This window comes from Fistularia commersonii, chromosome 4 (assembly GCF_037954325.1).
Source record: "Fistularia commersonii isolate RoL2024-O1a breed Wild chromosome 4, RoL_Fcom_v1.0, whole genome shotgun sequence".
Taxonomy (NCBI): Eukaryota; Metazoa; Chordata; class Actinopteri; order Syngnathiformes; family Fistulariidae; genus Fistularia; species Fistularia commersonii.
In genome coordinates, this window is record NC_141287.1 from 20,300,310 (window position 1) to 20,326,223 (window position 25,914).

At 43.1% G+C, this 25,914-nt stretch overlaps 1 protein-coding gene across 3 annotated transcripts in view; it reads left to right on the forward strand.

The window, feature by feature from the left end:
* Window positions 1-25,914, forward strand: part of igf2bp2a (insulin-like growth factor 2 mRNA binding protein 2a) — a 65,745-nt gene that overhangs the window by 17,287 nt on the left and 22,544 nt on the right. For 2 of the 3 annotated variants that reach the window (XM_086145912.1, XM_086145914.1), the window contains exons 3-4: window positions 19,866-19,914; window positions 22,335-22,386. In XM_086145912.1, the coding sequence (XP_086002038.1) occupies window positions 19,866-19,914; window positions 22,335-22,386 (101 nt within the window). Of the gene's footprint in view, window positions 1-6,010; window positions 8,564-19,865; window positions 19,915-22,334; window positions 22,387-25,914 lie in introns of those variants that run through there. The other variant, XM_086145913.1, reaches the window with a different exon arrangement.

Below are 25,914 nucleotides of genomic sequence, written 5' to 3' on the forward strand. Positions count from 1 at the left end.
CACTTTAGCGACGATCTACACCTGTTTTTTTTTTTTTTTGTGTTTCGTAGGCGGGGGGGTTTCACGTGCAAGATTTCTCAGCGGGTTTCGTACGCCAGAATACGTAATCCCGTTCCCCTTGAGCGTCTCCTCGCGCTTTTTCCTTGAACTTTTCCCGCTCCAGCGTATGAGCGAGTGTGAAGAGCTCAGAGCCGTCAGAGATGTTCGGTCTGAACATCGGACGCCACGATTGGACACCCGGTGTGGAAACCGTGCAGAACGATACAGTCCTATGAATGACAAATGAAGGGCTTCGTAAGAAATGATTTACTCGTTTACTTTCCCGCTTTTGTATCCAGTCATTTATTCGTAACTGAATAAAAACCAGGGGGTTTCAGTGTTAAACCTGACCGGTGTTTCCATCCTCCTTCTCTGTGCAGAGTGGTTTCCCTTTGCGTGATCACTTTTTTCTCCCATTTGTTCACAACTCGCAAAAACCAGCAGCCCCTTTTTTCATTTTTTTTTTTTTTTTTTAAGCTCTCCGTTAGAATCAGATCATTAGGCGAAGCAAAAGTAGCGACCGAACCGGCGGCTCTTTGGCGGATCGATTCTGGCTCGGCGGTGTCTCTTTAGTCATTCATAAACGGGTGACAAATAAGGAACTTCAATAAATGAGTGTAGAAACGGGAAATTCAAACGACTCGATACGTAACGGACGAGACGCTCAACACTTTGATGAGCGTGAAAACGATGGCTGTGCAGTGGCCTTTTTACTTACCTTGTTACCTTCTTCATAAAACACACAATAAGCCAATGTATATGGATGCATGTGTGTATGTAAACATATGTTTTCATATATATGTATATATATAAAATAATTACTATATATCTCACATATCATGTATATAAAGTTATTATATATATAATATCACATGTACAGGACTGTCTCAGAAAATTGGAATATTGTGATAAAGTTCTTTATGTGATGCAATTAAAAAAACAAAAATTACTTTTTCATGATATTCTAATATTTTGAGAGAGGATTTTTGACTTTTCTTAAGATGTAAGCCATAATCAGCAATATTAAAATAATAATAAGCTTGTTATATTTCAGTAAATTTGTAATGAATCCAGAATGCATGACATTTTTGTTTTTTTGATTGCATTACAGAAGATTAAGAACTTCATCGCAATATTCTAATTTTCTGAGACAGTCCTATATTGTTAAACTGCTGAGCAATTTATTTAAACATATTCATGATTTATATCTTCATTTTATTTGTGTATATTCATAGTCGCTGTAATTCTGAATGTCTTCGCATCATTTCGCTTCTCTGCAAAGTTGGCCTTAAACATTCAGTCTTAAAATGTTGCTCGATTTTTTTATTTTTTATTTATTTTTAATTTTTTTTTTTAAATTCTTTTCTCGATATCCTTTTTACCGTTTTGAAAGAATTGACAGCGCCTATTTCCGAAGTGATTTACTGATCGGCTGTGTCAGGGTGAGACTCAGAATGTGAACCAAATGCACCAATCTAAGGTTCAGCCTGAACCAATGTGGAATGATTGTTAGTGACGCTGTTCTCTATTTACTTTTGTTTATTGATCCTAAATTGGCTTTTAACTCTCAGTTTCTGCAGAAACTAAGAGAAACAACCTCCCGGTCCGTTCACTCAATGTTAAATCATCCCGGTCGGGATTTTCCACCATCGTCGATGCGTTTCCCGCCTCCCCTCCTCGGTGACGCTCAGAACGCCTAACTTGAAATATTGACCCGAACCGAGGATTTTCACTCAAGTATTTATCGAACATCGATTAAGGCCCACCTCGGCGGGAGCTCCCCGGATAATCTAATTATATTCCAACACGCCGCCGTTGCGCCGGGCGTCTTCTGAACCTCCCTTCTTCACGTATTCTGTTTCCCGCTTCGCACCGACACACACACAGACCTCTGAACCGTCTCCGGTCGACTTCCATCCTAAACCCCCTGCCTCACTTAGCAGAGAAGGATTTGGAGCCATTTTAACCGCAGGATTAAAGTCTGACAGGGATAATGCCATTTGAGCCACTTTTGAATCACGTGACCCGTGATCATCTCAGGTTTTGGCAGGAACACTATAATGTAATTCATCTATAGGCGGCCTATTCGTCCGGTTCAAAACACCTAGAAGCGATCACATTTTTTCCTTTTCATTCGGAAGAAACACCAAAGCGTGAAGTGTTTCTACCTGCTCTACTTCCTGCCACCCTGCGGTCGCTTACCAGCACATTATTTTATTTCATTTTATCAAACGCAGAACCGGCTTTTTATGCAAATTTAACGCCGAATCTGTTTGTCCACCCCCCTCCCTACAGACATACACACAGGTTGTACCAGTGTGTCCCATATAGATAATCCCACCGCCTTGTTAATCTCTTGATGGCTTAAGATAAGAGATAAGATGGGCTTTATTGTCTCGGTGGAAATTTGTGTTGGACACATAAAGTACTTGGTGTTAAAAAGACAGATAACATAGTGTGAGGATACAGTGCGCCGGTTGTCCGCCATCCAAATACAAGCACACTGGGGTTTCACAGAAGAGTTGAGCAGTTAAGCTGACCGTTGACACAGCGCACTGTTTCAGACAAATGTTTTAGAACGGCGCGGTGATGGAGCTCACTCTGCTGCTTCAGCACGTCACTCGCCAGTAGTCAGGTTTATTTTCGATCACCCCATATATCGGTAGATTTCAGTACGCGGATGCCCGCCGGTGTCGGTGTCGCGTCTGGATTTAGGTGTTACTTTGACGTCGTCTTCGGTTGTTTTTCGGCGAACTAGTTAATTCGGTCGTGGTATGCGTGGCGGCTCTATGACCCTGAATTTCGGTTTTGACAGGCTGCCGTAGGAGGGCGGTGTTTCGACTCGCGAGGATGTGAAAGATTAAAAGGCGTTGCCTACAACCGACGCTGCTCCTCCCGTTTGGTTTCAAATTTTACAACCAAATGATATCTTGTCTTTTCAATAAACGCACCTGAATACAGGCCGCGACCGCAAGCCGATGGCTACCTCGCTCGTCCTCCTGCGCACGAAAACCGAAGCACTGAAGTAGAGTACCGTAATTTTACGGACTTTTGAGCACACCTGAATATAAGCCGCGCCGGCTAAAAATATCAAAATAAATCTATGTGCGCATATATAGGCCACAGGTGTCCATGTTGTAACATGAGATATTTACACAGAAACTATTTTTTGCTTGAAATAATCCCGTACGTACTGGAAATGCTTTCCGAACAGTGCATGGAAATGATGAAAAAGATTAACAATAAATAACACGAGGAAAAGTCCATCCTGTGGACGAGATCCGTCAAAGTCGTCTTCCTCGGTGTCGGAATTGAACGGCTTCAGAATTTCACGGTCATTTCATCGGTCCGACGTGACGAGGCTAAGTGTTTCCGCGGCAGTGAAGCTCGTTAGCCTGAAAAAAATACATAAATTTGCCGCATTGTTGTTTTAGCCGCTAGCGAAAAAGTAGTGGCTTATTGTCCGGAAATGACCACACAGTTGTTTTTCTTAATGTATTTATTTGCCTTCGTTTGACCGAGGCTATCTGTGCTATCTGTGCTATCTGTGCTATCTGTGCTATCTGTGCTATCTGTGCTATCTGTGCTATCTGGAAAAAATGGAAAGCATATTGCATTAAACATAGCAAGAAATGATCGGAATCAGTACATTTGAAATTCATCTGCAATTATCTGCAATAAAGAAGAGAGAAAATAAGTGATGGGGGGGAGGGGAGGCAATTATTTGGAAAAAAAAAAGTAAGAAAAGAACATTTTAAGAGTGAACATACAATTGCAAAGAGAGGCAGGGAAACGCTTAGCATTCCCAACTTACTGTTGCTCTTAAATAATTCAATTAAATATCTGTGAGAGTGAGATCGCATATATTATTTATGTAAAAGGTGATCTGCAAACACTGACTCACCTGTTAGCGGGAGTGCAGGTTTCAACACAGGGTTTGACTCAGATTAAATCTGGTTGGACTCCGAAAGTCCAAAGTGTTGGAATAATTCCCGGCTTTACGGGTTGAAAAGCGATCGGGTTTTCGTACCGAACAGATGACGATCGGTCGGAGAAGCGGTTCTGAAAATGATCGGCGCAGTTCGTGAAACACACACAGGACAATGAGTCGAGTGTTATTTACATTTTACATTTCAACGTTTTAACCGGCTGCCTTGGGGCACCTACTTGTTTACGACCGTATCTGCGCACCAAAACAAGCTCGAAAAATAAAGATAATTTATTCTACGTAGAGTATAATACAAAAAAACGTGTTCTTGCAAACATAGGCTCTTCCACAGATGCTTACCGGAAATGCATTAAATGTATTAATGTGTTAAAAACGACTCCACGGTATCACGTTTGTTATATGTGTTCAATGTAGAATAAATTATCTTTATTTTTAGAGGATTTTATTTGGCGTGCAGATTTTTTTCAGTCGACTTTTTGGATCCAGCGCCCGTCTCTAACTGGGCGGCGGATTTCTGTGTTTTTTTTTTCTCCCTTTTCTTGATGAATGAACTTGTCCAAGCTTTGAAATCCACGAAAAGATGGTCGTCGTTAGGTTTTGTGTTTATCTGCTCTTGGTCCGTGTTTGCCGCGCTTGTTTTAGGAGATGGCAAAGCTGCAAGCTGAGCCGGCGAGCGAAAACTAAAGTCCGTACAGGATGTATTTCGAGGGTTTCTTCCCTTTACTGTTGGTTGCAGCATCAACGCGCCTCCGGTTGAGGTTTTGCAATCCCTCTTGTCAAACCGCTTCCAGTTTACTCACGATGAGCTTCTCGGGTTCCTCGGTCATTATATCAAACCGTGAACACCAGTATTTAACGAAACAGGGGAGAAAAACGGGGAAAGCGGACGGATTTGAAATAATCGTCATCGTTTTCCTATCGGAGAATCAAATCTAACGCCTGGACCTTTTTTCTGTGCGGACATTGATTTTCCCGAGGACCTTTCGCTGAGAGATTCATGCTCGGTCAAGCGCAATCATGAGAAGTGATAGAATTTCAGAAGTGCGGTCGTTGCGGTGGCTCAAGATCACGAGGTAGCACCGAGTGTTGACACTGAAATAATCCAGAGCTGAATCCAGATACACGCGGTTCATTTGTTATTACGAAGGAAAAACTAGATCCTTCAGTATCGGTGATTATATTTCACGCTAATCAATCGTTCCGGAAATAAATCCCGGGGAAACCCTTGCGAGAGCACGAGCGATATCCAGTTCGGGAACATAGACGGGCGTAGTTTCCCCAAACTGTCAGAATAAATTTAGTTTTATCCATTACCTATTTTCGAGTCTGTAAAAGGGCCGAGCTGAACGGCGAAGCGGAATGGAGCTTATGCCGAACGGCGTGCAGGTGTCAGACTGCGGATGCTTCACGCCCGGGCGGAGTCTCTGCTCCGCTCTCGCTCCGAATCCGATGTTTGACAAACGCAGCGTGCACTATTCTGAGTCTCAAAAGCTTTGTTCGGCCCCAGCGACTCCGCGGCGACGCTATCCGGGAGCCGCTTCTTGACCGTTCGCGTCAGTGTTTCTGCATCTTGGAGGATGAGTCTTCACGCACCTCCTGCTTGTCACTGTGTGTTATTCTTTCGTAGGAACTTCCCGTCGGGCGGAGGAGGGGCGAGAACATGGCCGTGCTCGCTCGTGTTTGTGTCTGTGAATGAGTATAAACGGAGTAAAAAGAGAATCAGCCGTACCTCAGTCCGGGGCCGCGTGGGAATAATGGTCGCTAATTTCAAAGTTGTTGTTTTATCCGGTTTGTCTGTTGTTTGCCCTGAGCTGAGGCTGGCAGGCTGCATACCCGCCCGCACCGGGATTCGGTATAAAGCCCACATAGCACCGGTTAACTCCCGTCACCCGCTGATTTTCAGCTGTACGATTGCGCTTGTGGCTGCGGTTTGCCAGGCAGAGCTCTGTGGAATTTCTATTGCTCCCTGCAGATAAACGGTGACGTTCGGGGAAATATTTGACACAGACGGCATTGCTTTTTTTTTTTTTTTTCCCAGGGGTTGCTTGTGAAAATTCGTAGCAAAAACTAAATTTGATATGTGTTTTCGAACATCAGAAAAATATTGCATCTTTATATACATAGAATTCAACGCAATAACATAAAGATTACTCATATATTGTCCAGAATGTCTTAAAATGCTATGTTTGGTAGCCGTTAGCTTTTGAGTTCATATTTATTTAAAATCACGGCCGGTCTGACCTTTAGAAATAGGAAAAACAAACGATAAATATGTGATGAAATTATAATCCTGACTATTACCTGCACACTTGGAAAATCAAGGTTTTCCATCGCAGGCTGAATTTTAATGGTCCGTCTGAATCGGGATCGGATTTAAAGGGAAGCCGCCGTGGCCACGGACGCCGAGGACCCCCGAAATCCCTCGTCTTCCGTGTCATCGCGCTTCGGCAATAAATGATCGAACCGTCACACAATGACCGACTCGTCCGTATTTCTCTTTTACCTCTTGTTTTCCCGCTCGAGGCAACAAAGACCCCCACCCCCCCCTCACCCTGCAGCACAGTTTGCAGAATTTTTATTCCGCACGTATTATCGAATGCATCTCCCCGTTTGCGGTGCTTTCATTCATAATTGACAGATTCATTCATTTCATGAATGAGCGAATGCATATGAACACAACGCTTGTTTGTGAAACCGCGAGGACGCCTCTGAAAACGCTGCTGTATCTAGAAAAACAAACAAACAAGCAACTCGAACATAGTGATTTGAGAAAAGCAAGAGAAGAAGCAGCGGTATTTTCGCATCTAGCGAACCCGAAGCCGAAATCGCCACCGAGACCAGCAATCTCTGCGTTTGAGACGACCGGCGACGTGTAATGCAGGAGCCTGTCAGTCAGAACTCGGGGCAAACAAATCCCTTCGGTCACATATTTATCTCCTGACATGATCTCAAATGTCAACACACGTGCTGTATGTCCACTGGCTGCAGACGCCATTTGTATAGACGATAAAAAAAACACACTGTCATCTTTAGTTTTTGTGCTTTTCTTTTTCTTGGGGGGAGAAGGTGTCATTTTTGCTAATTTTTATGTCCTCTTTGGCTAGTTTTGCAGTGATTGTACCACATTTCAGGTTATTTTATTGCTGATTATCTGGTCATCCTTAAATCTTTTTTTTATTTTATTTTTTTTGCTATATGATGCCCCCGCCCCTTACCGAGGTGCTGCATTTTTGTAAAGCAAGGCGTTAAAATGAAATATTAGAGGACGAAAAAATACACTGTCGTCTTTATTTTTTGCTAATTTTCTTGGTAATTTTTGGCTAATTTCTCAGTGATTGTGGCAAATTTCAGCTTATTTTATTGCTGATTTTCTGGTCAAGCTTTTTTTCTTTGTGTTTTTCATATGATGTCCCCTATATTTTTACCAGGTGTTGCATTTTGCAATGACATCATTTTTTAGAATTTTTGTTAATAGATCAAATATAACATTATTATTTTTTGAGCTACATCCACTAGCGAGGTCACTGAACCCCCTGCAGTTATGCAAATCCATGGGGGCGCGATAATTCAGCCTAATGAGTCACGCGTCTATGTAAATATAACTCGAATGGTTTTGTTTTCGCTCTCTTAGGAAAGATAATGTCTGGTTGAGCTACATAGTGAGAGGGAGAGAGAAAGAGAAAGGGCAGAGAGTAAAATGCATTTCGGTAAAGCAGATCCAACTCAACATGTGAGCACTGAGGATCGTGAATTGCATGTAGCGACGATTAGAGAATGAATATACGTTCAGAGCAGAGGCGGGAAATTATTTTGGCTGGTTGGCCACTTTTCTTATTTGATTTTTATGCACGGGGCAACCAGGCATCATGTAAATTGAACAAAATGAAAATTGTTATTTAAAAATTTTTCAATTTATTATTACTGGCATTATTTTGTATATAATCATCCATACAAAATGGAAAAAAAAAACAAAAAACAAAGTAAGGTTTCTAAATTCAATATTGATTGAAAATACTTCATTAAAATAGGAATAAGAATAAGAACAACTTTATTTATCCCGAAATTGTTGTGCCAGAGTTTCAAGTAAAACATAACAATAATAAATAACAGTAGGAAATTTGGCGGGCCGTAAAACGCCCGCTCTGGTTTCAAGTCACCATATAACAACATATATTTAAATTCAGTTCAAAAAAAATCTTATTTTGACAAAGTGCGCTTCAGAATTGCAAATTAAAAATTTGACACCTATATGTGTGTTTTTGCATGTGCGCATGTACGTGTGTGTTTGTTTGTTTGTCGGAGCGAGTAGTAATACCAGACGGCTAGACGGGCAGTTTGATGGCTTGCGTAACGTCGCGCGGCGCGTCGTTGATATTGATCCAGGTTAACTCTGCCGGGACCTGCACCTATGGCAAACAGGCTCAGCCCTCCGGCTACAGTATAATACCTTATGGTCGGCAGATTAAGGGATGAGACCTGGGGAACAGGCTGCACAAGTCAACATAAAGCAACACAACGCAGCCATGAGGAGCAGCTAAACAGCCATCCCACACTCCACCACAGCAGAATGAGCTGGTATCCACCTGTCAGTAGCCCTTAGCAGAATGAGAGAGAGAAAGAGGGAGAGTGAGAGAGAGCGAGAAAGAGAGAGATGGACGCAAAAAAAAAAAAAGACATGAGTGTGTGTGTCGGGAGCGCGACAGTCCCCATAGGTTAGTGTGTGTTTGCGTTAGATGTGAGTGTGTTTGCTGCGGCTGCAGGCCCGCTGTGTGCCTGTCAGTGACTCTGCTGACTGCATACTTTGCGACGGAGTCTCTGAGGCGTGGGGGAGGCGTTTGAAGCGCAGAGCAGAACGCCGTCTCACGTGATCGCCGGTCCTGTTCAATCGTCTTTGCGCTGTCATTTATTTATTAATGCGCTCCTTTATTTATAGGGTTTCATGATGATGCTCGGCGGCGAGCGGGAGCACTGACATGTCAAAATGTGAATAGCGGAAACTTGTCGGATTGAAATTTCAGCGGCTTTCAACCGGAGAGAGTCGTTTTGCTTGCGATGGTGCTTTGGACTTGACAATTTTTTTTTTTTTTTTAAGGCATCGCGGTTTGACATAATGCACGTCCTGCCTTTCATTTGGAGACTCATTTTATCATCCACACTAGAAGCAGCAATTAGGCTCAGTTTTCACCCTGCAGTGTTTCCCGTCATGTCACTGAGAATTATGTCCATTCATGTGACTATCGGGACGGATTGCAAATTGAAATTTTGACTTTTCTGCCAGTTAACCTGTCACGGCCCTGCAACGTTCTTATCCTTGTTTGTCCCGGCCTGCACACATCATGCCTATTTTTGTTTATTTATTTTATTCATTGCTATTGTCACTCTATTTATATGGTTGTGTAGTTCAGGTTGTGTATTTTTCACCCTCACTATTCCTGGATGTTGTCCATTGTTATCCCTGATGTTGTTGTTGCTGTTTATTTGTGGATGTCTTGCTATCTCTGTCTCTGTCTCTATTTATATTTATATTTATATTTATATTTATATTTATATTTATATTTATATTTATATTTATTTTCCTTTTTTTTTGTTTTGTATTATTTTGACATTATAACTGTTACGCTGCTGTGACAAAGGAGCTTCCCCTATGAGGATCAATAACATCTATCTTATCTTATCTAAATGAGTTGGGGGCGCAAATATTTTCTCATTGAGCGCTCGCCAGCTGCTGTTTAAATTTTCTGTTTTTATTTTGTGGCGGAGACAGGAAGTCCGACACAGTGGCGCCTTTATTAGATTTAAGATAATGTTGACAAGTATATCGTCCTCTGTTACCAGCAAGTCACAGCTGAAGGGAGATTTTTTTTTTTTTTTTTTGCTAATTTCTTTGCTCATTAAAAGCAATGCGCTCTGCATTGAGACATTCAATTAGCTCTCGGTGGCGTACGTGCGCGTGCTGATCGTGTTCGGGTCCATGTTAATGCTTCATTATTTTTGCACCGGTGTCACTCCTTATGTGTAGCGTTGCTGAGGATAAACGCGATGACACCGTGATTTCCTGCAGATTTCCCGCGTGTGATACCTGAGCTGAGGATGCCGGACGTGTTTGACACACATTCGATACGAGACGCGGGAATATCCTTTAGCGGGAATAACCGGCTGCGGCCTCGGCCGTGGAGTGGACGGTTCTCATTACGATAGAAATGCATAATGTCTGCGCTAGGACTTCATTTTTGAATGCTAATTTAATTGGTTTCATTTGCATAACAATGGGACACTTGTTTGTAAAAAGCCGGCGTCCTGGTAACAACAACAACAGATTACTGTTTATTACTGACTGAAAATTCATTTGAATTCATTACAGAGGAACTACAAATCTTTATTTTTTTGTTTGTTTTTTTTAATCCACGGCGATGGATTGACAGTAGCGCTGTATATTTCAACGTGTGTCCGCCTTTTATGAAGCCAACGCCGTTTGCATATGTCATAATTCAAACCATTTCATCATTTCTATGTATTCGCATTTATAAGTTAATGCTGGAAAATAATCATATTTACAAGATAAATGCAAAAAATGGACTTGTCGTTTTTAACTCGTAAAACAGCGGCGGTAATGACTTTAACTCGACTTGAACGATAGCGATCGACTCGTAACCCCTGTATCGGATAACGGTTGAACGAAGAAACGTCGACTTGCTCAGCGTGAGTCACTCCAGCTGCCGAATCATTTGTATTCAGTCCCACCTCATGACGCCGAGTCGTTCCCCGCCGCCAGATGTTAACCTCCGCGCTCCGTGTCGTAGGCGAAGAAACGACGCGCGGCGTTTCCTTATTTACATGTCTATGAAGCAGCGGGGCGCGCGTGTCGACGGCGAGAGGCAAACTAACGTCAGCAGGAAGGCCGCGGCTTCCATTAGAGCAGCGTGTGTCCACCTGGCTGCCTTCGGCTTCGCTTCCCCGCCTCGCCGCCGCTGTGAGAACTAATGCCTGACAAGAAGCGGGCGGGCTAGCAGGCAGGCAGGCAGGCAGGCAGGCAGGCAGGCAGGTGAGCACGACGAATTCTGATGAGCGACGGCCGGCCGCGAGGGGGAACCAGGGCGCCTGACCTGAGATGAAATGTTGGCGGCATCTTGGGAGCCGCGGCCTGGTTTCGCTTTGAAAGATCAGCGTATGAGGGAATTAGGGATCCGATGCTTGTTTTTTTTTAAATTTTTTTATTTTTTTTTTTACTTTGGGTGATGAGAAATGCATTTTTGATGAGTCGCCAGAGGCGAGTTTCCAATTTAATGGGGATTTAATGAAATGTATGGCAGTGTCACCGGTGTCACATATTATTTTTTTTTTACCTTGGAAATATCTGATTTGAAAACTTTTCTTAGGCATAAACAATTTCTCCGCAAAGTCACTGCAGCGTGAACTCGTTTTGTCAGACATCATCGCGGGGATTAAGACCCTTAATTCATTTGGATGCTTATTTTTGCAGCAGAAAACAGGAGACGCCGGTATCAACAAGAATTTCAGAGCTTTTTATAAACAGTGTTATTGCTATTCGAACAGATTCGATGCAGAACGGATCTGACGGAGGTCAATGCAGACGAGTAAAAAAAAAAAACAAACAAATCCTTTTAGACTTTTACAATATCTTGTTGTAAACTTGTATTTTCTGAACGTTCAGGGAATTGTTTTATTCAAAGGCGTGTAAAAACTGTCACTTTACTAGTCATCAGACAGATTTGGCCAGGCATGTTCAGGAGTAAATGTTGCATTTGAAACTTCCCACCGCGCAACGGGTCGGAGCAAAGAGATGTTTTCAAACGGAAGATCTGTTTCGCGGCTTTCCATTACGGGTGAAATAAATGTTATTTATTTAAGCGCAAGAAGTTACCGTGTTCCAGAGAGCAGGAGATAGAAATTCTGATCCTGAAACTTTTTTTTTTTTGATTGAGGAAAATATCCACACTGAACATATTGAACATATCGTGGCGGACGGGAGTTAAAATTGGAATTTAACGTTGAAAAGCCATTGCCGTGTTATGTTTCGTCGATCAAAATTCAGACGGCGCGGTGGTTAGCACCTCCGATCCACAGCGAGAAGGTCCTCATTTGGCCTCTCTGTGTGGATTCTGCATGTTCTCCCACGTTTCTGCGTGGGTTTTCCTCCGATTTCCTCCAAAAAACGTGCAGCAGCTTCACTGAAGACTCTAAAAGTTGACTCGCCGTGTGAATGACAGGGTGACAGGTGGACAATGAATGAATATTCAAAATTCACTTCCTCTTTTCTATTTTTTTTTTGTATCCTTGCTTGCAAACAGGTTTTGTTCACAGATCCCCATAAAAGCGACCGGATATTTTCCTAAAGCACTGTGTTTCGCACGTTCCGTTTAATTCTAACATACCTGAGGTGCACTTTTGTTTGTTCGGTCATTTCAGACTCGCTCAACACGTGCAGATTAATTTAACAGTTTAATTTGCAGTATTTTATGTATGTGCGCGTTCAGAACACGAGGAGCGGCTCCGCAGTTTGTTTATCTTCCTAGAGGACAAACAGAGGCGACGATTGTTTTTGGCTGTCTTGCAATAACAACGCGTAGACACTTCTGTCATACAAATCCTGTTATCTGAGCTTTGCAACAATTGGATCGGCCTTCGGGGAAACGCGGCGTAGAAACGGCCTGAGCTCCTTGTTGATCCGGCGGCGGGCGAGGAAACCCGGCGAGGGATGGAATGTTTGAAAACGGGAGTGGAGAAACATCTCGGGGTTCAGATTCAGACCTGCTCCTGCAACACCAGATCTCAATCGTCTTTTATACGTGTAGGTTTATACGCGACATTGAAATCTATTTTTCCATCTCTGCGGTCTCATCGACACCCAGCATTGGGTCAATTTAGAAGGATGACGGCGCTCCGGGGGTCTGCCAGTAGAAATAAAATAAAATTAAACAGTAAACTGTATCATTTTTCCAATATCAATATATTTTGTAATAACAGCTCAACCGCTTTGAATCACAAGTCTGGTCGTTTTCTTTCACCGATGCTTCGCCGGTGTTTTTCCGGTTTCCCGCTTGCTTTACAGCATTTCCCTCGGTCTGGTTAACAATAAAATAAAACAAATTGATGATGATGCAGACCACGCGAGACACAATATGATCCACAATTCGCCGTCACAGTCAGATGATATTTGATATGCGGTGTATTGACATTTTGCCCAAAAGGGGTGTTTGCTTTCTACTATCGATGGACTTTTGGAAAACCGGACGATGCATTCTGAGAACCAGATGCGCGTGTGTTCTCGTTGCAATCCGAGCGGTCGCGTTCTGGGCTGTCGTGGAAGGATTCGATTTCCCAATTCCGTCAAAAAACCCGCAGATTGCTCCGGATCGTGGCTTGAACGTGGATCCTAATGATGCAGGAGGGTGAACGTGTCCGTCTCGACGGATGTCGGTGTCCCTGAAAGGATACTTTGAAAAACACGCACATCCTTTGGCATCGGTGTCAGATCGTACATCGTCCCCTCGTCGTTTGACGCGTCGCTTTCGTCTTTCGGAGCTCGAAGTCGGAAAATGAGGCTAATTCAGACAAGACGAGTTGTACCATCGAACCGCACGGTACAAAAAAAAAAAAAAAACAGACTCGCGAAGTTTCATTTCTTCTGGGTTTAAATGACAGGTTTTCTATTGCGAGTAGCAGAAAATGTAAAGGAATAGAAATGGCGGAGAAAAACAGTGAGCTCATACTGATGTAACAGGACCACATCCACCGACTCGGGGCGATTGTCTGAAGATAGCATTTAACTGAAAGGGATTTAAATGTAAGACCGTAACACATCAAAAGCAAAGTCTCAGATGTGAACGAGAGGCTGCATCGCTAGATCTGGACACAGAACAACCTTGTGAGCCGACATCGACTGAACAGGCGTCGCCGCGGAAAGGAGGGAAAGGTTAAGCATCCCTTAACAAAAAAGGATAAAATATTTCATCACAAAGTGGTAAAAGAGGAAGGATTTTGCTGCTCATAGGAGCCCGAAAGGTTTCTCTGCAACGAATTTGGGCTTAATTTCAGGCGTCATCTAATTTCCGTTCCTTACGTTGCGTGCTTTTATCGTTTTAACAAATACGACGAGCTTTCTTTCGCAGTTCAATGTAGTTGGATGTAGTTTAAATATGGAAAGGATTTTCAGAAATCCAATATTATTTTCAAATGATCGGACGTTCGCAATTTTATCTTCTTTTCTTTTCAAATATGTTTTTTTGAACATTTGCCGACTAGCAAACTCACCCGACCAATATGAGTGAATTAATCGTTCCTTCATGTACAGATATACAACCATTCGGCCTCTCGGTCGCACGTCCAGCCTGAAAGCAATCCTGAATAAGAACCATTTTTAAGAAAAAACAGAAACGCTGCTTATTTGTCTTTAATAAGAATCAGGAAAAACACACCATTAACGATGCGAAATTTCAAGGGGATTCTGCAGAGCACAGGCCTCTGCCAAGGCCATTGTAGATCATGTTTTTCTATGTTTATCAGATCTGGCCGTTAATGCAGATGTTTCTCTCTTGATCCATGCGAGACCCCTCATTGGGAAAGAAAAAAAAAAAAAATCGCTCGATTGTTTTTGCATAATCCTAGTGACGGACAGATAGACGGCAAATTCGGCTGAAAATGTCAGACCCTTGGCTGAAAAATACCAAGTATTTCTCAAGTTTTTCCTTCATTGCCATAAATCGGTCGGTCTGGAGTTTCGTAATGTGAGTATTTGACTCTGAGTATTGGCCTGTTTTGAAGATAAAACAAGCTATTAAAACTAAATGTGATGAATCACTCAGTAGTCAGTCAGTCAGTATTTCTAAAAAAGACTTTTATTGGGGCTAATGTGCTTAATATGCTCTACTTTTTTGGGTGAGAGCTCAATAATTAAAACATAAGTTGGTGTGTGTGTATGTGTGTGTTTATGTATAACATGGTTGACGGCGGGCTCTCAGTTGACCGGCTGTAGATCCAAGAAAAAAAAGCCTGACGTGTCAAACTCATCACGCCGCCATTTGTGGCATTATCATGTGATGCAATGAAGTTACATAATATCACCATGGAAACAATGCTAAAGCTGAGTCAGCTCTGTCGTTCTGCGGCGGCGGGCGGGCGGGCGAACGGACCAATGCCCCGGTTGGACGGTGTCATGCAACAAGTATTGGTTGCTGCGGTTAAAAATACATAAAAACTCACGCAGGAGGTGCTTGAGTCTAATAGGCTCCAGACTTTTAAGAGACAGATGTTCCCTTTGCAAAATCCACTTTCGTTCCTGTTTAGAACATCACGTTGCAGAACTTTACCCGACACGAACTAACTAACCGCACCGTGAACGGATGCTCGTCGGTCTTCAGATCCCGGTCGTCACGGCGACGGCACGCGACCGTAAATAAACACCAACACGTAGCGACTGCTCGATTCCCGAGCTCTTCCTAGCCGGTCCGAGTGTGTGTTGAGTAAGACGCTGAACCGCAAACGGCCCCCCTGTGGTTCATCCACCATGGGTTTAATGCGGCGGTCAACTTTCTCACTCTGACTAAATATTGGGCTTTTTTTTGTTACTTAAATCATCCGGTTTGAGCTACAGCTGTCAAACCGGAGTCAATGTAGTTCATTTGAAGCCTTTTCATCGCGTTGTTTCGAAAACACAGGTGAAACTGATGAAATAATCACGGTCATTTTTTCATAAACTTTATCTTTGGGCGCCGCTTCCGCCCACCTGAGCCTCACAGCTGCAGGACCCTGGTTTTTAGTTTAGTTTTTTAGTTTAAAAAGTTTATTTGGACAGTGTACAATTACATGAAGCACAGAGATGTTTGTACCAGATTGTAGCTCACAGCTAATTTCCATCTGTAGTCCTGGGAAGACAATACAAATATGAAACTGTACAAATAGACAATATATATAAAATAAACAAATCTTAATGGTCATTTTAATGTTTTGGCTTACACACCGTGTTGAAGCGTCATGATTTGGCAAAAATCTTCTCAAAAATAAAAGGGTCCGAATCTCCTTCTGACACGGTCGCCCCTTTGAAATGGCGAACCACGGAATCCTTTGAAAATTTCCGGACGCACCGAGCTGATTGGTTGTTTATTTATTTGATTCTCCATTGCATTCGGTTAACTATACGCTGCCTCAAATCTTTACCTATTACAAAAGATACGGCGTGTTCGTGTCGCCGAGCCGCTTCTGTAGCGCGCAATCGGAAATATCCCGCAAGTCGATTTCATCGTTACGGAAGAAAGCGCGATTCCCAATCTGCGATGAAAATAACCGGAAAACGGTGACGACCGGCCGAAGACATGGCCTTCAGGTCAATGCCGTCTTTCTTACCCGCCCACTCAGAAGGTCTTTCAACTGCTCGCCGTGCACACACGTACTGATTTGCATGATGTAGACACAGTTTTTCACCTCGTACAGGTGGGTGCAGTAAATATTAGCTTTTCAAATGACCATGGCCACCCTCAGTTATTTAAAGGGGTAAAATTGAGAGGCTTTCATTTTTCTCTTTGGCAGGCAGCTCCAAACCAGCGGCAGACAGTTTGGTTACGTTCAATAAACATTAAGTAACCGTTGACTTCAGTCTGCATCTTCATTTTAGAAGCAGGAGTGCAGAAAAGGCGCCGGGTTCGGCTCGAACGCAAACAAACAGGGGAAATTAGTGGATGCCTTTTCCTTTGCATAGATGCAGTGATTGTGAAGTGTGTGGCATGTGTGTGTTATCCCTCAGCGGCTGCGAAGAAAACGGGAAAATGTCTGTCGCTTTTCCCTGAAAATGGAAGGAACGGCACGAACCCTCCTCGCCGTATTTACAACCGATCGGACAGCGTGAAGCGCCGACGCGGAAGAGCGCCGAAAAGCAGATCCACCTTAAAACTCGAGCATCGCCCCGCCGGAGGTCGTACGGGGTCAAAGGTTATTGTCACGTGCAAATGTAGCAGCCGCATAGGCGGCCATTGTAATTCGCATGCAATTCAAACAGACGACGCTGAATGAAAGGAGCCTTTAGTTTCCATATTCAACTCAGGGAAGCCTGACTTTGAGGCCGGTTTGAGGTTTCCATTTTGCCGTACTTACTTTTCAGCGATTGGCTGCCTTTGGTCGACTGGACGTTGTTTACTGTGTTGAAAAGTGTAACGCGCTCTCAAGTATAGAGTGATTTTTATCAATCTAGCCTTGTGTGGACATGGAAATGAGCTGTGAAGAGATTCCCGCCGCAAGATGCAGCTCCTTGACCGCCGGTGATGGAAAACTTGAAGGCTACCGTGTGGCGGGACGCGGCGGCCGCCATCCAGTTTTCTTTTCTGAGCTTGTTTCTGCTCCGTATCTAGAAGCACAACATCACTGATTCCTACTCTCTGGTCAACTCCCGTGCTTGTTTTGTTTGTTAAATAATTACATTTTTATGATAATAACAGGGTTTATTTGGTGCATTTTTCTAACTCTATTTTGCATATATCTACATGCTTACAGATGGAAAAAAAAATACCAAGACTTACTGATAATTAAACTAGACCGAATTATTCGCAAAATGCACGCTATTTGCGGGTTGAGACTGAAAGGAGGTTTGCACAGTTAAAGGCTGAAGAGGTGTGGATTGTCCTGTATCTTGTTTGACTCTTTGCCTCTATTTGAATGTTTTCATCGAGCAGCCCGGTCAGGAAGAGTCATCCGTGTCAAAGCTGCCACTTCGGTTGTCTTTTTTTCCCCGATGAAAGAAAATCCGGAACTGCGGTCTTTTTCGTCCAGACACAGCAGGGGTGAACAATATAAATACTCCAAAAAAAGTACTGTATTAAAGGCGCACCGCATTAAAAGGCACAATATCAATGAACGGGTCTTTTCATACATGGGGCGCGCCGCGTTATAAGGCGCATGATAAAACATACGGTATATAAAACCAAACAAAATAGCCGGTTTAGTCGAACTTTATCCAACTCGTTCAATAACCAGCTATTCAATTTTGTCCTCCAACTGTGGCCGTCTCACTTGGTTTCTTCAGAAACTGTTTGATTTTCTTCATTGCTTCCTCCATTGGTTCATTCATGTTGGATTCTTTGGCGGCCGCTCTATTCCCATCATCTACTGCGTGACTGCGTCACCCCATTTTTGGGGTCCCCATCCTCACAAATGCAGAGTAATATTATGTAAAAGCACAAAAAGTGGCGGAGGAAAGCGTACTAACTACTGTTGTCTGATTGGTTTATGGTCGCCAGCGATAGCGGACACCTGAAGTTAGCATGAGGTCGGGACGACGTTGTGTTCGTCTAACGTTGTCTGATGTCGCAACCCATATTTAACGCAGGACCCACTTTAAGACGCTTCCACAATCAATCAAGCGGAGCGGCGGCTCGGTCGCTTACCAAAGTCGCACCGAAACATTTTGACGGATGTCTGAGCGCAGTGTGCCGCAAAAAATTGGTCCAAGGTCAGTAAGCACGACAAGAATTCATACACAAGACGCACTGCTGATTTTTGAGAAAATGTAAGGATTTTCAGTGCCATATAGTGCGAAAAATCCAGTTTTTGCCAGACCACGTGTACAGTATACTCTTGTTTTTCGCGGGGGTTACGTTCCCGTGATAGGCAAAATCCGCAAAGTAGAAACCTTTATTTTTTTTACAACCCCTATACAATTAAATACTCTATTATACATCGCTGCTGTCGTCCTTATGTTTTTTTCTTCCTTCTTTATGGAACGAACGGAAGATTAATTAATTCCGTAATGCCGACCTACAGCCGCATAGCTTTTAGCTTCCCTTAGCATGTCCAGAAGTTTAACTTTATCTGCAATAGATAGCATCTTCCGCTGCCTTTTGGGCCCTTTTGTCGCTCCAGAGCGTTTTGTCAACATTATGGGTTTTAGAGAAACTCGAAATTGCACGTACGTCATGTAAATTCGGCAAGCTGTTTTACGTACGCGTACATATCAAACCGCAACGTTATCGACGCACAGGTAGAGAAGAAGCGGAGTGACTTTTTAGCCAATCAGAATGCAGAACACAATGCACCATGCAAATCCGTGAAGTAGCGAAACCGTGAAAAGTAAACCGCGTTATAGCGAGGGATCACTGTACTCGAATTCTGAAAGTGCTTCCCCGGCCACATCCTCCTGAAATAATCACCCCCCCTTTGCCTCTCCTCCTGCGTTTCTATAACTCGCTCCCTCGGTTTTTCTTCTCGAATAACTCCCGAAGGTTTATTGGAAGGATATAGTAGCCCTGCGGCGTGGCATTTCCTCAACAGGCCTCTTTTGAAGTCATCGGCTCGCATCGGGGAGCTGGACGCTCGCACATTAATGTAGCTGTTAACAGCTTGTGGTAGCTCAGCGGTTTGTGTGGCTTCGAGTTGTCGCGCTCGCTAAGAGGAAGAGCCCAGGACACCGAAACCGCCGGACACGCTCGGCGATCATCCGAGCGATTTGACGGTTGCAAATGAACGTTTTTCAGGTTAATTATGCAGTCATAACATGTTGGTGTTTTTGCCTCCCGTTCTTAGTTCATGTCCTCTTACAATAGCGAGAAACTAGTCGGAATAACACGCCGACAATTTTTACGCGGGGGTCGGTGGAGTCACCCGCCGCTCGCTAATAAACGCCCTCACTTACATTAACCCTCTGTGAGCCCTTCGATTTGTGACACCTCTCCGTGGAGAGTTTTTTTTTTTTTGAAATGATTTATAATGCAGTGAAATCACATGTTCTTTTGCATCCCAACTAATGGGAAACGTGCACGCTATATAAATGTGAAGCTTCGCTCCGCTGTAAAATGCAACAGATGACTCTGGAGCCCAGCGAGCGGGGGGTTCGGGCCTGTTAAATTCACTCTCTCTCCGTGTCTCATCTCCGCAGGAGTCGGAAGATCCAGATCCGGAACATTCCCCCACATCTACAGTGGGAGGTAAGTACATAAAACCTTTTCATGACAAAGGAGCAACAAAGCTCCTCCAGTATTTCCCTGGTAGTTAACTTGTTTGTCCCATGTCGGGGTGTTTATTAGCGGCAACCATCCTGTGTTAAACTATGGTTTAACTGGATATCTTCCTTTTTCGAGAGAATTGTTTTAAAAATTGATCATACGATCCGGGGAAACGGATTATTTCATTTAGGCGGTGAAAATAAGAGGATGTGGATGTTGTTGTGACACAGCTTGAGCTGCACGTTTGGAGCTCTTTGCGTGCACGCGCTATTTCTAGGCAGGTTTGAGTGCAGGTCATTTGCTTAAAGTAATGCACGTAATAAGGCGGACTTTTATTATCTATAGCTTATCCTGCACTCAGAGTTGCGGTGAGCTCACCGGCATTGAGACAAACATCCACTCCGTCATTCCCACGTCCGGGCAATTTAGGGTCTCCGGTGGACCTCCTGCGTGTTTTTGGATTGTGGGGGGAAACCGGTGGAAGCCCCACGCAGACACGGGCAAAAAGTTCAAACTCCTTTGGAATCTGTTTTGTGCAGCAAAAGCGAAAAGGGTAAGAATACGGGACGAAATCTTTAATTAAAAAAATCAATTTTTCACTGCTAGTCTCTGCGTGATGCGGGTTTGTGGATTTATATTGCTCAAACAAATAAAGGGAACACTTAACAAGCAAATAAATACATAAATATAGCCAATTCAAAATAAAAAAAAAATACATGAAACGTATATGTATATATATTGCACTTGCACACCAAGTTGCAATTACTTATTGCACTGCCACCGTTCCATTGCACTATTCATATTCAAAATATAATGTATTTTTAATACTGTTTACACTGTCCTACGTCCTATCAGCATGCATACAAATGCATAGCAGGCAGCAAAATTTGAATTTCACTGTATTCATTTCTACACATTAACAATAGATACTTTGAATTTTGAAAACTTGGAAGCAACACTGATACATTTTGACTCGTTTGATTTCCCCATGAGGGATTAATAAAGGATAAATTATTATTACATCACCGTTGGATCAGCCTGCAGTGTGTTTGTCAACTTTTATGTGGAGTGTGACTCCAAAACCAGACCTCCATGAGTTAATACATTGGATTTCCATTGATAATTTGGTGATTTTCTTGTCAGCACATTCAACTATGTAAAGTATTCAAAGTATTTCATAAGAATATTTCATTCATTCAAATCTAGGATGTGTTATTTTAGTGTTTTAGTGTTCACTCGTGTTTTTTAGTGATATTTGAGCAGTGTATATTCCACCAGAGATTTTCACTGCAGGACATCTAGCTGGGGTTTGCTGGCCCTTGCAAGTTTAGCGGTTAGCTTTTGGATTTCGCGGAATGGGGCGACACCACCGGTCCAGTTGTGTATAGAGAGCGCGGTCTGAGCTGTGACTAAAATCCAGAGTTCTGCTGAAGAGCAGGAGTTTGTTTCAGACTCCAGTTTGAGATCGGACCCAGCGGACATTCTCTCGGATCTTTTAACGGCCGCCGCATTCTGAGACCTAATCCCATTTTCGATGCTGAAGAGGCTCCTTTTCTATTCTAGGATTTTCTTCCCCCCCCCCGTCTGAACGATAAAATCACCTTGTCCACTGACTGAAAAGGACTTTCACAGAAAAACAGATAAACTATTCAGCAACTACAAGATCCTTCATAGAAATCATATTTAGCAGCTGATTCCGCTTTCCGTGGTCTCGCGAATTCAATCGTAAAGGTGGACGCCGCCGCTTTTATGAAATGATTCGCTCTTTTCAGAAGTTGTTGAATAACGTGGAATAATATGACGTTTTCCTGTTTGGCTGACATGAAGGCGGCAGAGGCCAAAATAGCATGTTTTTAGAAATTCAGCCAGTCATATGAACGGTGACTGATGGGCTATTTTGAAACACGGGACTCTTCACCGGCCTCGATATACAAATTGACCAAGTCAGACGGCGATGGTGGCTTGCAAGTGAATTAAACCGTATTTCCCGGCGGCCTGAACTTGAAACTGTCTGCAGGTTCATAGAAGCCCCTGAATTGGCCAGACATGTGGAAGATTGCGCGTCTCTATGTGTTGCCTTCGACTGACCGGCAGCCGGTCCGGGGTGAACGTTAGAAAAAATAACATCAACCCATTTTGCGTTTATCTTCTAACGCCTCACAGCCTGTGATAGGCTGATGACAAATTTTCGGCTAATGGTACGACGGACGGCGTTGAGGAGCAGCCGATGTCGACGCCAACGTGAATCCGATGGGGAAACGACTCGTCGCACTGTTAAATTCCCATTTGTTCCCAGCGTCTCAATGCGGGATGTTATGAGTTTAATATTAGACGGAAAAGACACCTGCCTGTCCGTGGGTCAGGTGATAATTTGCTAACTCACACTTTTATCTCTCCCTCAGGTTTTGGATGGCCTTCTCGCTCAATATGGTACTGTAGAAAACGTGGAACAAGGTACAGAATCCGTCGTCTGACTCCCGGCTATTAACTGCACATTCGTCTACATAGCAGATCGCAGATCTCCCGCCGATTTTCCTTTTTTGGCCTCGACCTCCCCATTCCTGTTCCCGCATATAAATCAGCATTTATTACCTTGTCGTAACTCCGCTTTGACCCGGTACCCGGTGAGCAGTACTAGTAAGTCAATAGCGTGACTCGCGGTGCTTTCTCGGCTCGGCTGAATGTTTCCAAGTTAGCCGGCGTGGAGGGAGTTTAAAAATACTGTCTTTGACCCACATGTGTTTGTGTTTGTTCTAAGGAGGAGCAGAAGAACACGTTTCATTTTTATATATACAGCATCTATAGCGGTTAAGAGTCATTCATAGAGACTCGTCACTGTCTACAACTGTGTTATTGTAAGAGGACGACTCATATCCTGACTTCAGTGGAGTTGTGACTCAACCCGGTCTGGAAACTTGAGCTTCACAGGATCTGGACGTTAACTCATGTTGACTTGTGCATCGCACTTCATTCATTAATAGAGTTTATTCTTTGATTTTGTTTTTTTTTTCCGGTATAATAGCAGCTCATGATAGAGAATAAGGTATTGATTGATTCCTCTTGTCGTTCATTACATAGCGACGTGTTCATGTTCTGGCCAGAACAAGAATAAAAGACTTCTATTACATTCACCTGCCCACGCCGCCGTTGGTTAGTAGAGGTGCTAAGACGCGCCCCACATCGTCCAAACCGAGTCAACAATAAGTCATCAAAACATCGAGCTTCTTGTGCCAACGATGGCTATTTAAAATAATTCGTTAGTCACAAGGGGAAAATATGAACGTGGAGCTTTTCAGTTTTCTAAGTGACGACTTGTTATGAGATGATACTTTGCTTAATGCTAAGCTTTTAAAGGCAGCTTAATAGCGGAAGAGCAAAAACAAGACACCGTCTTTTACTCATCGCATTGGTCGACTGGTAATAATCCGTCCCCATCTTTGTGGGTTTTTGAGACTCGTACGCTACGTTACGCACGCAGCTTTATGCGTTGCTGGTGGTCGGAAGGGAAGGGCAGCAGGTTGAGGTTCTCCACCAAGATCTGCTCGCTCTGAGCCGCTGGTTTTCGCCCCCTTAAACCTTAAGGTCCCCCGTTTGGACCGTCACTCAGTCCTGGGTAAAACTCATGGGATTCACACATGACGAGAATATAACTTAAAAAAATCGTCAAACCTCTTAATACGCATGTGTTGAACTGAAGGCCGGCGGGCCAAATGTGGCCCGACACGTCATTTCATAGGTCTGATAAAATAAACAAGTCAAATGCATGCATTGACCATAAAATACATTTAATTCATGCCGATCACGTCACCCGCAAAGCATCCCGCCATTAGATCGCAGTGTTTCCACATCAACGCTATTTTCAACTAGTGGAATTGAGAAATACACATGATGCCCTAAATGCCCAGAAAGAGAAAAGTTGATGCAGCTGTTTCAAAAAATGGGAATGCATATGTAACATTTTGGATTCGAATGCGTTATTTAACATTAAGGAGTAGTTACATTTATTTTACATTGCATTTTGTGACATTTATACTGTTCCATGTGGCCCTTTGAGGGCAACCATGATGCTAATGTGGTCCTCGGTGAAAATGAGTTGGAAACCCTGTCTTAACACCTACATGAACCAAGGGCAGTCAACTGCATGTAAACTGCAAATATTGTATTTGATAGAGACCCCTTTCAAATCTTTATTTCTGTGATATTAGCAATATTGATCTTGTCTGTGTTGTTTCACTGTTTTTTTATCCCTGTCAAGTCAACCTTAAGTCTTCTAAATCTGACATGCGCCGCTACCGTTGCCCATTTTGGTGCTCTAACATAATGACTTTGTGGCAAACACACACACACACACACACACACAGAAAATCCTGTACAATTAGTCACACATAGCAGATGATGCCGGCAAGCCCGTAAGACCAACATACACTCACTAATTTGAGCATGTGAACAGATGTGAGCCCCCCCACCACCTCATTCACACTCCTATTATTATTACAGCATTTATTTAAACTGCGCAGCCAGGCTGTGAGCCCCCGCTGTCACACACAATGGATTGACAGTAAAAAAAAATAAAAAACATTATTTTCCATAAGGGAGCGGCACAGGTGATTTTACACAATGATAAAAGGCTATTCGAAAAGTTTGCTGGATTGTAATGTTGCTCTTCGGGGATTAAGACAATTAGCCGCGCAGGTTTCCCAGACGTCTCGGGGTAAAACGCAACCGACGCTCCACCGTCAGTTGAATTCCTTGACATTATTTTTGGTCTCGCATTTGGTGCGCAGGCCAGAGCTGCCGAACGATCCCCCGCCACCAACGCCAACAGGGCAGTCGAATATATTTTCGTCTCGCCAAGTGTGTTCTATTTTTTAATGACGGTAGCGAGTCGAAGGACTCGTCTTTGAAAGCTAAGGGAAACGGGGGGTCGGGGATGAATTTGGTTTTAGGAGGTGCAGAGATGTGTTGCTGCACCCTTGGAGAGCTCAATGCTGTCATAGGGTTAGTCATCGCCCGACCCCCGGTCCGTTGATCAATTGGACCGCTCGAGAAATAATTCATTATTTCCGTTGGATTTATTATCTGTGTCTGAACGGATCGAAAAATGATGGTTACATCTCAGCCAAACATGTAGCCCGCAAGCTAGCAAAATGAGTAAAAAAAACGACGTGTTTTGGAAGGAGACAAGGGACAGAAGAAGAGCCTAAAACTTCGGAGAAAAAAAAAGCTTTTAACAGAAAATACCAGGAGTTCTACTTGAAATATGGATTTATCGCGACAGGTGATTCCCAGAGACGGAGACGCTCTGCGTAACATGCAGCGACCGGCTCTCTAATGAAGCCTTCAGTCCACTTGTGTTATGTTGTTGGCACAACATTATAATAATAATAATAATAAAGTCGCATACGAGTACACAGTGGATTCATGTTTATTATTACAGGACTGTCTCAGATAATTAGAATATTGTGATAAAGTTCTTCACCTTCTGTAATGCGATTACAAAAACAAAAATTCATTACAAATAATCAACTGAAATATTGCAAGCCTTTTATTATTTCAATATGCTGATTATGGCTTACATCTTAAGAAAACTCAAAAATCCTATCTCAAATTATTAGAATATCATGAAAAAGTAATTTTTGTTTTTTTATTTGCATTACAGACGATAAAGAACTTTATCACAATAGTCTAATTTTCTGAGATAGTCCTGTATAATCACAATATAAGCAATCTATGTGTGCCCCCCCGGTCCGCAATAAAATTGTCAAAAAGGTTGGGGAGCACTGAGGTAGAGTACCGTAATTTTATGGACACCTGAATATAAGCCGCGCCGGCTAAAAATAACTAAATAAATCTATGTGTGCATATAAAGGCCACAGGTGTCCATGTTGTAACATGAGATATTTACACAGAAAGTATTTTTTACTTGAAATAATCACGTACGTACTGGAAATGCTTTCCGAACAGTGCATGGAAAGATGAAAA